At 38.5% G+C, this 13,471-nt stretch overlaps 1 protein-coding gene and 1 long non-coding RNA gene across 6 annotated transcripts; one reads left to right on the top strand and one right to left on the bottom strand.

Annotated features, from left to right (window-relative positions):
• Positions 1–416: 416 nt before the first annotated feature.
• Positions 417–3,919, bottom strand: LOC111872570. The gene is made up of 4 exons (XR_002844244.2): positions 3,847–3,919; positions 2,741–2,881; positions 1,460–1,540; positions 417–650 (listed from the first exon to the last, which is right to left on the bottom strand). It is a non-coding gene; the product is annotated as an uncharacterized LOC111872570 (long non-coding RNA).
• Positions 3,920–3,986: 67 nt separating this feature from the next.
• LOC111872572 lies at positions 3,987–13,057 on the top strand. Of its 5 annotated transcripts, none has more exons than XR_002844245.2 (7): positions 3,987–4,067; positions 4,277–4,376; positions 4,567–4,731; positions 5,758–5,942; positions 10,790–10,886; positions 11,774–11,943; positions 12,348–13,057. XR_002844245.2 is itself a non-coding variant. In XM_023866617.2 (6 exons), exons 4-6 carry the CDS (start codon positions 10,795–10,797, stop codon positions 12,617–12,619), a joined length of 534 nt encoding a protein of 177 aa, XP_023722385.1. In that variant the 5' UTR covers positions 3,989–4,376; positions 4,567–4,731; positions 5,758–5,942; positions 10,790–10,794; the 3' UTR covers positions 12,620–13,057. The 5 variants fall into 5 exon arrangements, 3 of the variants coding, with proteins under 3 accessions (XP_023722385.1, XP_023722387.1, XP_023722386.1); XR_002844246.1 differs by having other exon boundaries at positions 3,996–4,045; XM_023866617.2 differs by having other exon boundaries at positions 3,989–4,376.
• The last annotated feature ends 414 nt before the right edge of the window (positions 13,058–13,471 follow it).

Consider the following 13,471-nt stretch of genomic DNA (forward strand, 5'->3'; position numbering starts at 1 on the left):
GGGGGGGGAGGTATCCATTGCATTCCTGAAGCTCGAACTCTGGTAGATGTGAAGGCATCATCTGTGAGCAGAAAAATCTGTACACGGATATGACTGAGGACTGAACTCACAACCTTCTGAATGGGTATAACAGCTTAACCCAGGACTTATTTCTTAAGGATCTACTTTAAATGGCTCTGGTGTTGCTCCCAACTCAGTCACCATGTTAATATGGCTGCTGGTAGACAACTGAAAGAACATATGAGTGGCACAATAACAATACAGAGTTTCACATAAATCCATCAGTTGGTTCACACATTACAGTGAGGATGGCATACACAAATGATAAACACGGTGGTCCCATAATCTTCTCTGTTTACACTGAAAAACCACTTCCGCCTTGTAATTTTTTCTTAAATGGCAATTACTGTGGAAACTTTTTCTGCTCTAAAGAATGTACTACCATTGGACAGGCTACCCACCACAGTGCGACCTATCTTAAAAAACTGATATACTATTATCTGTGCTAACCTGAAAGCCTCCTTTGTATTAAGTATGTGTCCATCATAATCTGTGTAGTTGAGTTTAACATTTGGTTTGTAGCCCTCCTTTTCTTTGAAGTCTGAGGTCGGACCACTGTAGCGCTCATTACGTACAAATTTTCATCATCTCTGAAAAAGATAAAGGAATGCTATATATATAATTCCTTAATTAGTCTTCCTTGCTTACTTAGTCCTGTCTTGACCATCATGTACACCTCTCTAATACTCAAGTGGGTCAATCCCGAGAAAAGATAAGACTTGCAATCCAGTTATAGAGGAGATGACAAAGTATTCAAAGCTCAGATATTCTTTAACCTTCAAAATCTCCTACTCTACTCCATAATCAAAGCAAGTGGCCAATCCTTGCGCCCATGACAACTCTCTTCCTTAAGGTCTGCTGCGGAGAAGACTTGACAGCTACAGGACAACTCAGGTGACTCAGTCTGCAAGTTATCCCTGTAGCAGACCGTGGAGGCCCATAGCATTGTGAGACATTAAGGCTCCCACATTTTCTAGACAATTGACTCACAGATGGTGGTGAGGGTGTCAGCCTTACGCACCAGCCGCACTTTACGCCCACGAAAATTCCTGGTACTCATTTCTGTTAAGAGGCTGAGCTGACCCCAGGGCCATAGTGAGGCTGGAAGGATTAGGTAAATTGAAAAAAATTAATGACCTTGTCACGACTTCAACCCACAACCTTCCAACTTGTAGCATAGTGCCTCAACCAACTATCCTACCACTACTAATATTAAACAGTAATGATTAACGTGTTTCTACTAAAACCCCTAACAAAACTGCAGTATACGATTAAATATGGTAGACCATTTATGAAATACTTAAAATATAAACGGACAATTAAAACAAATACTAAAGTGTCAATATCTCTTAATTTGAATAGGCTTATGTGGTACATAAAGAATCTGCTAGTGACTCACAAATCTCAACTTCATTCCAAGCTCCACGTTTGCCTTCTTCTTCCTGAAGTTTCTTCCATTCAATCATTTCCGTCTCAAGTCCTGTAATGTAAATTTTGTACAAGATTAGCAGAACGCAAATGCGCAGTCCAAAAATTACCAATTCATTACTTTGAGATATACTGACACCTGAACTGCTTACCCACCAACCACTATATAAAAAATTACTGCACTGTAAAGTACTGACTACACTGTGTAGGATTTGAGCTGCTGTCAGCAGTGGTTTTGAAGAGTTCTGTCATCTGGAACATAATGCCATGTAGTCTGTCGAAAGTCAACAGACATTTTGGAGACACATGTCACCTCCATCTTCAGGGTTGAAGAATAAACCAAGCAAGAAACCAGCGCTGGCAGGTAACAAAGCCAACCTTCCTACCTGCTTCATGCTGGCTTCTTGTTTCATTTATTCTTTGACCCGGAAGATTCAGGTGACATGTTCCCCTGGAAATTCGGATGATACCCCAGAAGACAATTCTTCTGACTATACTGATCATCTTGAAATGGCTTTGCCAAAATGTGTCTTTTTAATATCACAGTATGTTTCAAAGTTACAGTTCTATTAGAAACAAACTCTCATTCTGCCAAGCAATGTACACCTGCCAAACTAATTCTGACTTTGCAGTGAGAATATTGTGACAATTAACATTCAATTCACTTTGAAAGGGATAAAATTACAAGAACTATTGGTTTTCCATTTTGCCATGTTCTGAGCTATTTATTCATCCCTATTTCAATTTCACATATAATTCCTAGTAGTATCTTTCTACCCTTGTATCATGCACGTGGCACAGGGAGAAAAAAGAAATAAAAGATAAAAAAAGGCTGGATTTGAAATTAGAGGAGATTAAGAAAGGCATCATCTTCTTGGAAGTAACACCCTGTAAGTCCACTGACATTCCTTCAAAATGCTTATGGACTTTACCACATTATATGGCATTTTATTTCAGAAGGACCCACTTGTCAAGAAGAAGAAGAACAAAAAGGTTCTATCATCTCAACTATCACATTCTTATTGTATAACGAGTGCTTTCATTTCTAGGATTTCTGTTGGATGTTTCCAGTTCAGTAATTTATATATCCATTATCATGGAATTCAACTATAATTAAAATATATTCTAACTCTGTTGCAGCTGCAGTAAATAACTATAGATGGGCAATGGATTGTATCTAGTCTCAACACATGCTAAATCAAAGTGCCTTGCCAAATGTACATTTATCTGCGAATGGTTATATTACACTCACAAGTGGTTCCTGAGCGTCCTCATCCCTGCTGCCAGCCAGACCTTAAGTGGGGATGTCACCCAGTGTGCGGCAGAATTCTGCTGTAGCAATCAGCACAATGGAACCGCCTTCTGTGTTTCTCTCAAGTACTGACTCTGCCACCTACAAACATTACAAATCACAAACAGTTAAATTATGTAGGTATACAGCATTCTGTTTTGTAGCATCCATAAATGCAAAGCTGTCTCTATGCTTAATTAGTTCTGCTCCAGATGGAGGTGAGTGGCCAGCTCCATGCCACTCCCACACTCAGGGAAACAGACCCTGGTGCTCATTTGGCAGGAGGCCATAACAGGTCTCAATAACCAAAATACAAGAAAGGATGATAGTATATAAAAAAAAAAGTAAAGCTATCCCTGTAACAGGCCGTGGAGGACCATAGGTCTGCGAGACGTCAAGACTCCCATACTTTCTCGATAATAAGCTCACAGATGGCAGTGAGGATGTCAGCCTTACACGCCGGCTGCCCTTTAACCCCCAAAATTATTCCTGGTACTCATTTCTGTTAGAGGATGACTTGACCCCAGGGTCATAGTGTGACTGGAAGGATTCGGTCAATCTAAAAATCCAATTACCTAATTGGGAATCGAACTCATGACCTTTCAGTTTGTAGCACAGTAAGGAAGGATGACAATATTACTTAAATGTGAGGATATGATTTACTGGTTTGAGGCCCACCACAACAAACTGAGAGAAACAATTTAATAGCCTTCAGGTTAAATTACAATATAGTTTCTCTAGGGTACAATGGTGTTGTAGAGTACAGTAACCAAGATGGGAACATCATAATGAACTTTACTACAAAGTTCTGTGCAACATTTAATAACTGGAGCATATTCAGACAATGCAGGAACTAAACATGGCACAGAATCCTGTAGCTAGGGACAATTTCATCACCTAATACCACCTATCCATAGGGCTGCTCCTGTTCTGTCACAGGGATAAAAAGCAGACACTCAGGTAAGGGGAAGATGGACTTGATTGTTTATCTCTTCTTGTAGCAGTATAATAATATTTTGTTCTGATCTGAGTTATATTTTAAATTTATGACAACGAGTACTCGTTACCTCACGCGTTTCACAACTCATTGACGAAAACTTGAGTGTCATCCCATGCTTCACAGAACGATCTGCCCTTTTGGACATCGATTAAAGTGATGATCGATGGATCGATGGTAATCGATCTCTCGGGAAATGGTTATAGCGGGTTATAGTATGTAGTTATCGCAAAGTTAAGTGGCACGGTTTCGTGGTTGATTGTTGGGAAGTATGGAATTTGATTTGATGTGGTGAATAAGAGCTGACGTTTACTCTTTAAGTTAAATCGCCATGTTACTGTTTATGAAATTAAGTTAGAAATTTATATGTAGTGAAAATTTCCTTTTAAGATATTTCTGTAGGTTATGCATCTTTCGATGTAGCTGAAAGAAGGTGTGTAGAATCTCGAAACTCACCGTGTCCTGTGATTGTGTTATAATATATGTATTGTTTCTTGCAGGATAAATGGGAAAAAAGAAATTTTGCACTTGGCCAGGGTGTTCGTCATCCAGTAGGCAGACAGGTTTGAAACTCTTCAACTTTCCCAGGTATTCAGCACGGTAAGTCTTGTTTAATGCATGATGTAATGGCTTTATTATGTGTTGCTTATCCAACGAGGAAATTAAGTTTAGCTGGTGTATGTATTAAATGCATTAAACTTTACCCCTCAACGTAGCACCAGCACCATGTTTGTAATACTTAGAGATGAATTATTTGAAGGTTTTGAGACAATATGTAATACTCTTACAGGGCTATGGTGTGGGCAGGAAGAGTTGGGATATCCTGCACTAATGATTCTACTAGAATGGTGTATTATAAATTTTTGTGCAGCTGAACAGATTTGCAGTTCCATGTAGCTCAGATTCTGCAGCACAATCACTCCCACAACCTCCTGATCATTACACACCATTTCAGGTAAGCAATCAGTGCTTCTTTTATAAATGCAGTGGCTAATAATGAGGACTAGTTTTCAAAGTTGTTGTCCCTAGAACCCAGTTGTAATCAAACAAACGTCATTGTCATCATTTATCACTATTGAAACTGTATATCAGTATACAGGTCATGGATAATTAAAAAATGTTTGAAAAGCAGAACATGCTGTCAGTAATATGATTTATGAGAGAATGAGGTGGTAAAGACTTTACTATGAGGAGTAAAGTAATCAGTGAAAAAAATTTTTATAGAGGCAGTATGTTGTAAAGTAATATTTGTTATTTCCCAATTGAGTCGATCTCTTCGGCTCATTGGATGTAGTGCCCTCTCTGAGCAGCGGTGGCCGCGACTCCTACCATTTGTTTACCTACATTCCTTACCACTTATCCTTATTCCGTGGCGTATCTTATGTCATCACTCCCCTGCCTTTCCTGATGCGGCCAAGGCACCAGTCTCTTCTGCCTGGAACGTTGTAGCGAACAGACGTGTCGCTCCATAACAAATTCTGTTTAGGCCGGCGCCTTGAAAAGATTTGGTTTGGCAGTAGACTCCAGGCAGGAGGGCCCATCTCCAGGTAATACAAATAATGTTGCTATTCCATTGTTGATTCTTGGAAGAACTCTGTAAGCCGAGAGTCTGTATGTTTTGCTTTTCTTTGTATTGTGTGCCAAGGCGATTTTTTTTGAGATGGAATTATGTAGCATGAGTTTCTTGTAAAAATGTCTTACACGCCGCCTGTGGCACAGAAGGGCGTGGTCTACGAGTTGGGTTAAGAGATCTCGTGCCTGGTTATGCCAAATTACTGTTGTGTTTTCCTTTTGGTACAATTTGTTAATCATTTATTAAATGTTATTTGATTTTATTGTTTACGTCTGTTGTATTTATTTGGTGGATTGAAATAACACGAGAACACCCGTCCCCCCAGCTAGTAGGGTGGGGGCTCACAATGCAAAGAATTATGGTAATCTACCATGTAAGGAAGCACACTAATTTCTTTTGTTTATTGAGGAGGGTGCTGCATTGAATACCTGGCAACAGCTGCACATAATGAGGAGGTTGACAAACTCTTTGAGAGGTTAAATGGTGGAACACCTGTTGACCCTTGAGAGCACTGTGTTGCTCACTAAGCGATAACAGTCCACAGTATAGAGCACTGGTTATCCGCTTCAGCAAGATCAATATCAGGATTCAGTGTGGGTAGAGCCTTTGTGTAATTTATTTAACTATTTTAATATTTTCGTTATTATTCTGTTTTATTATTATTGCAGGTCTACTCTTTGCCCTAATTTATTTTCTTGTTATATTATTATTCTCTCTCTTTATTATGGGTATATTCCTTCTTATTTTTCTCCATATTACTCTGTCCAGTACTGAACTGGTGAACATGAATATAAGATTTCCAATAATCATTGCATTTCCTTAAGATATGTTATTAATTTTGCCAAGTACTGCCATCCAGTGTTGAAATGTAAGATGAGTATCAGATTTCGAATATTCTGTAAGATATTATAAAAGGTTAGTTAATTCCATCTTGTGTGACTGAAGTCACTGATGTCCAGTCACAGTGGACAGACATAATTTACCTTTTATAATATTGTTAGTGTGACGGACCAGGAGGAAACAGATCAAAAGTCTGTAAGATATGTTGTTATCATCATCATCATCATCATCAGTAATCTGTCAAGATGACCGGTCCACAATCTCTTCCAAAACAATTCCTCCACTTAATGCGATCTAGAGCTTTCTCCTTCAAATGACAGTATCCTCTTCTCTCCCCAAGGTCATCCAGCATCTTCTTACGTCTTCTTCCTCGTCTTCTTGTCACTTCTATCCGCCCCTCTATCTTTCCTTCAATAACTTCTTTTAGAAGGCAGTTTCTGCGTAAAACATGACCAATCCAATTAGCCTTCCGTTTTCTTATTTCGTGTAGGATATTCCTCTGCTCACTGACTCTAATTAACACTTCTTCATTTCTCACATAATCGGTCCAACTGATCTTCTCCATCCTTCTCCAACACCACATTTCAAAACTTTCCAGATGTTTCTGATCTGCTGCCCTAAGTGTCCATGTTTCAGCCCCATACAGAGCTATGCTCCAAATGTAGCATTTAACTAGTTTCTTCCTCAAATTTAAGTCCAATTTGCTGGTAAAAAGATTCTTCTTCTTGCTAAATGCAGCTTTTGCCATGGCAATCCTGGATTTAATTTCACAAGTACACCTTCCATCATCTGTTAACAAGCTACCCAAATATTTAAAACATTTCACATTCTCCACTTGTTTTTGGTCTATCTTTATTGTGACTGGGGTTGGTTGTCTCGAAATTTTCATTACTTTTGTTTTCTCCACATTCATTTCCATGCCATAGCACCTTCCAATTTCAATTAGTCTATCAATCATGCCCTGTAGCACAGTTTCTTCCTTAGCCATTAACACAAGGTCATCTGCATATTTCACAGTTTGAATAATTTGCCCTCCTACTTTGAAGTCACCGAGCCCATCCAGAGCTTCCTTGGTAAGGCATTCGCTGTACAAGTTGAACAGAATTGGTGATAAACAGCATCCTTGTCGAACTCCTCTTCCAATCTGCACACTTCCTGTCTCCCCCCTGTCCAGTCGTACTCTAACTTTCTGATCCATGTACAATTTGCTAATCAATCTTCTTTCATGCCAATCGATACCTGTTTCTTTCAGGATCTGCATTAATTTGGTCCAGTTTACCCGGTCAAATGCCTTCTGCCAGTCTATGAAGCAAACACACAGTTCTTCATCTATCTCCAAAGTTCGTTCCGCTATAATTCTCATCATCCCAATTGCATCCCTGGTTCCTTTTCCTCTTCTAAATCCAAACTGATCTTCTCCAAGTACATCCTCTATTTTCCTTTCAATTCTTCTTTTAAGTATCTTTGCTATTATCTTTGCTGTATGTGCAATAAGGCTTATTGTGCGATGGTCGCTGCATTTTGTAGCTTTTGTCTTTTTCTTTAAGGCAATCATTGTAACTTCTGTAAAGTCCTTGGGCCACTCTCCACTTTCATATATGGTGTTCATTAGTTTTGTCAGTGTTTTCAAACCACCTTCTCCCAGTAACTTGAGCACATCTCCAGGTACATCATCATCTCCTGTAGCCTTTCCCTTCCTCATTTCCTTGATAGCTTTTTCCACCTCACTTTGTAAAATATATGGTCCTTTCTCGTCTGTATCTACTTCTTCTTCTGGTTCAACTTCTAAGGTTTCTGGCCGATTAGGTTGATCATATAGTTCTGTAATATAATTTTCCCAAATTTTCAACACTTGCTTCTGATGTACTATTCTATTCCCCTGGGAGTCTTTGATGCCAACATTTTGAATCCCATGATTCTCTTTCCATCCTAGTTCTTTTGTCTTCATGTACATCAAATCATAACGTCCTGTTCTTTGAAATTCTATAATCTCATTACATATCTTCTCAAGATATTCGTTTTTGGCCCTGTCCGTGGCTCTTTTCAATTCATTCCTCAGTCTCCTGTATTTCCTCCTGCCCTCTTCATTGTTGACATTCTTCCATTTCCTTCGCTCCTCCATTTTACTCATCATCTCCTGTGTAACCCATGGTTTTCTTGCTATCTTCTCAACTTTACCAACCAAATCACTGATAGTATCTAACATGCATTCTTTTATATTGTTCCACTGCGCTTCAGCATTTCCGCTTTCACCTTCACTTGCACCAGGTTTCTCTTCTAGGGTCTCTTGCATGCTTTGTCTTTGAGCATATAACTTCTCCAAATCCCATCTGGGTCTGCGCTTTCGAAATCCTATAATTTTCTTCAACCTGGTTCGGAACTTGGGAAGTTGTGGTCAGAGTCAATATCTGCCCCAGGAAGTGTCTTCACATCCTTCACACTGTTTCTGAATCGGTGTTTCCCAAGGATGTAGTCCAGCTGATGTCTCCTCCAATCCCCAGGTGCCTTCCATGTGTAAATTCTTCTCTTTGGCTTCTTGAACCAAGTGTTGGTAACAATCAAGCCATTTCGTTCACAAAAGTCAATAAGCATTTGACCCCTGTGATTCTATCTTCCTAGTCCATGTGATCCAACAATATTCTGATATGGTTCATCTCCAATGATGCTATTTCAGTCTCCCAATATGATGCTGTTTGTGTCTCCTCTTCCATCTTCCTGAAGAATTTCTTCAATTGTGTCATACACTTTTTCCACTTCATCATCTTAATACTCTGATATGTTGTTATATTTGCAATTTATTCTTGTTGAGCACTGAAGTGGAAGATGAATATCAGATTTCCAGTATTCTGTAAGATGTGTTATTAATTTTGCCATATAATCCTTCACAGTACTGTAAAGGAAGGAATATCAGATTTCCGGTATTCTGTAAGATATTAATTTTGCCACATAATCCTGTCCAGTATTATTGTAATGGAAGGAATATCAGATTTCTGTTATTCTGTAAGATATTAATTTTGCCACATAATCCTGTCCAGTATTATTGTAATGGAAGGAATATCAGATTTCTGTTATTCTGTAAGATATTAATTTTGCCACATAATCCTGTCCAGTATTGTAGTGGAAGATGAATATCAGATTTACAGTATTTTTTTTTTAATAATAATAATAATCTCTAAGATATGTTATTAATTTTGCCACATAATCCTGTCCAGTACTGAAGTAGAAGATGAATACCATGTTTCCAGTATTCTGTAAGATATATTAATTTGCCATATAATCCACTGCATTACTGAAATGAAAGATCAATATTAGATTTCCAGTATTCTGTAAGGTATGTTACTCTTTCCCATATAGATTTCAGTATTCATTGTAATGTTGCCATATAGGCCTGTCCAGTACTGAATGTCATTCTAATGAAATTAATAATAAATGGAAACATCAGTACTACTGCTTGCCATATATGATTTACAATGATTTGATGTAACCAAAAAACTATGTTCTGTGTGGCTTTCAAGTGTGAGTTCTTACAAAAGGTGTGGTTAAATGGAAGGATGTCTGATGGAAACAGAATTTTCTTTCCTAAATGCAAGTATTTATGTATGTTATAGTTCACAATGTCAATGCATTTTGGTAAGGAGATGTTGGATTGGTAGGAATGAAATGTTATGTCTTTACAGGCACTCCTGAGAATCTTTCTGATTTTGCAACCCTGACCCCTTGTGCTGCAGGCATTCTTACTCCATTGTTTTTTTTCCTTTTTCTGAATTGGGTTCAGTATCACTTCACTCATCCTTTGGAAGGGATATGAGTGAAGTGATATTGAACCCCATTCAGAAAAATAAAAAAAAGAACAACAGAGTAAGTATCTCTGCAGCACAAGAGATATGATTGCAAAATTATTTATTGCTATTCATGTGAACTGTTGGGTCCATGAGATGGTAGAGGGTTTGAGGGGGAGAGGACGACGCATGGGATGGTATGGTAGCATTCTATTTTATTGATCATGCTGTCAGTGTTGGTGGCCATTTCTCATTTAGTTAGGATACATCTGCGTAGAGATGGCAGGAGAAATGCCATGTGACCAGGGGAGGGAAACATGCAGAACATCCATCTACAGGTACATGAACTAGATAGTCTGGAAATGACTGGAATCGATCGTAATACACCTATCGCAGTTAGGTGAATCGCATAAGTATGAGCCAATCTAGAGCATCTAGAGGATCTTAAATTTCCGTTGAAGGTTTAGGACGTTGTCTCAGTAAGGCTGCATAGTTAATGATGATATGTGTACGACATTGAGGTATGTTCTGCAATTAATTAGATTAATTAGTAAGTAGGGACTTTGATTTGATGTTGTGAAACGAGAGTTGACATTTACGCATGAATTTACATCTGTGTGTTACTTATGTATGTGGATTATGCTTACTACGCCCAGTGAAATTAGAAACAAACATGACATCAGTGTTACTGTGGTACTTCATCCAAATCATATTTCTGTATTTTAAGCATCTTTCGGTGTAGCCTAAAGAAGGACCGTAGAATCTAAAGAAAGTGAGAGTGTACTGTGATCCTGTTACACTTTTTGTATTGTTTCTTGCAGTATAAATGGGAAGGAAGAAGTGTTTTGCTCCAGAATGCACGTCTTCCAGTGAGGAAACTGGAATGATATTCTTCAATTTTCCCATGGATTCAGCACGGTATGAGCCAGATCTGAAATATTATTATAAAACATAATGTAATATTTTGGCCAGTGTTATTAAAGGAGCTAAAAGTCTTCATTATAATCAATTAATTTCTAATTCTAGTAACAAAATGAAAACCACCTGGAGCATTATAAAATCAGACACAGGTAGAAAAATTAATAATGCAGGTACACAGTTTTTGAACATTGATGGGAAGTTAACTGATACTCATGATGTGATTACAGATTCTTTTAATAATTATTTTCGAACAATAGCTGGACAACATCAATACCAATAATGTTCATCGGCTTTTTTGTGGTTTGAAGAAAACTTTTGACTGTGTCCATATTTCTGTCTATCTCTATATCTACCTCTTTCTGTCTAAAGTAGAATTTTATGGAATAGTTGGTAAGGCCAGTGCATTGATAAAATCTTATGTGAAAGATAGGTACCAAAGGTTAAGTCTATTTTACTCATTGGAGGAATAATTTAACCTCAATATTAATTAATGATCTTGGTCTGTTGTAGGCTGGATGCCTAGTAGTATACTTTTATGTTTCATTATTGTAGGCTTTGTGTCATTAGTGTGCTGCATTCTTTCACATATATATTTGAAAACTGTGTTAATGATTTACTCACTGTGATTTGTCTTTGATAATATGTGTAATTGTTATGGGTTAGATATAAATAATTTTTATTTATATCATTGATGGAACTTGTCCTGTTGTCTTTGACTATTACTATAACCACTGTTCTTCCAGCCATATAAGGATTAATGGAAAGTAAATAAATGAATGAATGTCTGTTTTAGTACATGATGTAGTGTAGCACCTACACGATGTTTGTAATGTTTCCTGATGAATTATTTCAAGGTTTTGAGACAATATGTAATACTCTTACAGGGCTATGGTATGGGCAGGAAGAGTTGGGTTATCCTGTACTACTAATTCTGCTAGAATGCTGCACAATAAAGTTCTGTGCAACAAACATTTCTCTGAAAGTGATTTCACTACAGCTGAAAGGGTACACATTAACAGATGTGCAGCAAGCCTCAATGCTCTAGTGGATATAGGTAAGCAGTATATGTTTCTTATATGAATGAAGTGACTAATAATGGGGACTAGTTTTCAAAGTTACTGCCTCAGAACCCAGTTGCAATCAAACAAACGTCATTATCATCTGACTTCAATTGACTTCTGAAACTGTATATTAATATACAAGTTATGTAGAATATGTCACAGATACTGTTTTTAGGATAATTAAAAAATATTTGAAATCAGACGAAACTATCAGTGATATGATTAAGATGAATTTGGTGGCAAAGATTTTAATATGAGGAATAATGTAATGAAATGTACAAGTTTTGTATAACGTTAGTCCTTTGTAAAGTAATGTGTTATTTTCCAACGTAAAGAAAATGTAATTCACCACGTTAGAAGGCGCACTAACTTCTGTTTCCCCCCTCCCCCCACTCAGGTGGGTGCAGCAGTGAATACATGGTAACAGCTGTGTTTGTTGAGGAGGTTGACAACCTCTTCAGTAGTTTCAATGGTGGAACAAGTGTTGGCCGAAGGAAAACACTGAGTTGCCCACTCAGTGACAACAGTCCCCATATAGAGCTCTGGAAAAAGGCAAGTATGGGGATAAAGAGTTGGATCTTCCTCAAGGATGGTAAACCCGCCTTTCTTCATCCTCCTCTTGCACACAATGGGTGGCTGATTGACATCACTGCTGCCCAGCATGTGTGAAGGACACTGAAAGAGGCGGGTTTTGAGTATCTTCACACCCAAAACCTGAATCAGGACCCCCTTGAGAACACATTTGGAGCTATTTGTTTAAACTGTGGTTCAAACAATAACCCAACTGTGGGACAGTTTGTAGATGCCCTGAAGACTAGCATCATCAATGGCCTTGCATTTAGAGGACTGGGAGAAAGTAATTGTGAGGATGATGGTGCTACTCTTCTGGATAATCTGCAATCGCTTGTCAGGGCACCTGAAGCTGCTTCACGAAATCCTTCCACAAGTCATGACAAGGAAACCCCTGCTGGTGTGCCTGAGAGTTCCCATGTTGCTCAGCAAGTACAGATGGACATGAGTCCTGCAGTACCTGCTGGTGACATGGAAGTGTTCTCAGTAGCTTATGTCAGTGGTTCCATTGCCAGACAGGTGCTTTGCGGTGTCAGCTGTGATGCATGCAAGACATGCCTGACATCTGAAGTGCTGCTATCAGCCAGTGTCTTCATATATTTCAAGGAGTGCAGTGATACAGAACAGTCTCTGACCTATCCTTCTGAGAAGCTTGTGGAGACTGTTGGTACTATTGTAACTCTGATGGTGTCTATAATGACAGAGGCTGCCCACTTGAACTCAGTGGAGCAGCATATCACAGCTGCCATCAAGAGCACCATTGACTTCGAGTGGATTAGGTGTTCTGGCTGTTCACTTCACCACCAACGAATAGCAGATAGTATTGTGAGATGTCTCACATGAATTTACTTTCCTTGGTGGTGTAAGCGAAGAAACAGGTTGATGACTGAAGCAACCAGGCAGAGGACTACAGAGAGGAAGATGAAGATTCTGTCTCATCGGTAAGTCATA

Source organism: Cryptotermes secundus, unplaced genomic scaffold (genome assembly GCF_002891405.2).
Source record: "Cryptotermes secundus unplaced genomic scaffold, Csec_1.0 scaffold1045, whole genome shotgun sequence".
NCBI classification, from domain to species: Eukaryota; Metazoa; Arthropoda; class Insecta; order Blattodea; family Kalotermitidae; genus Cryptotermes; species Cryptotermes secundus.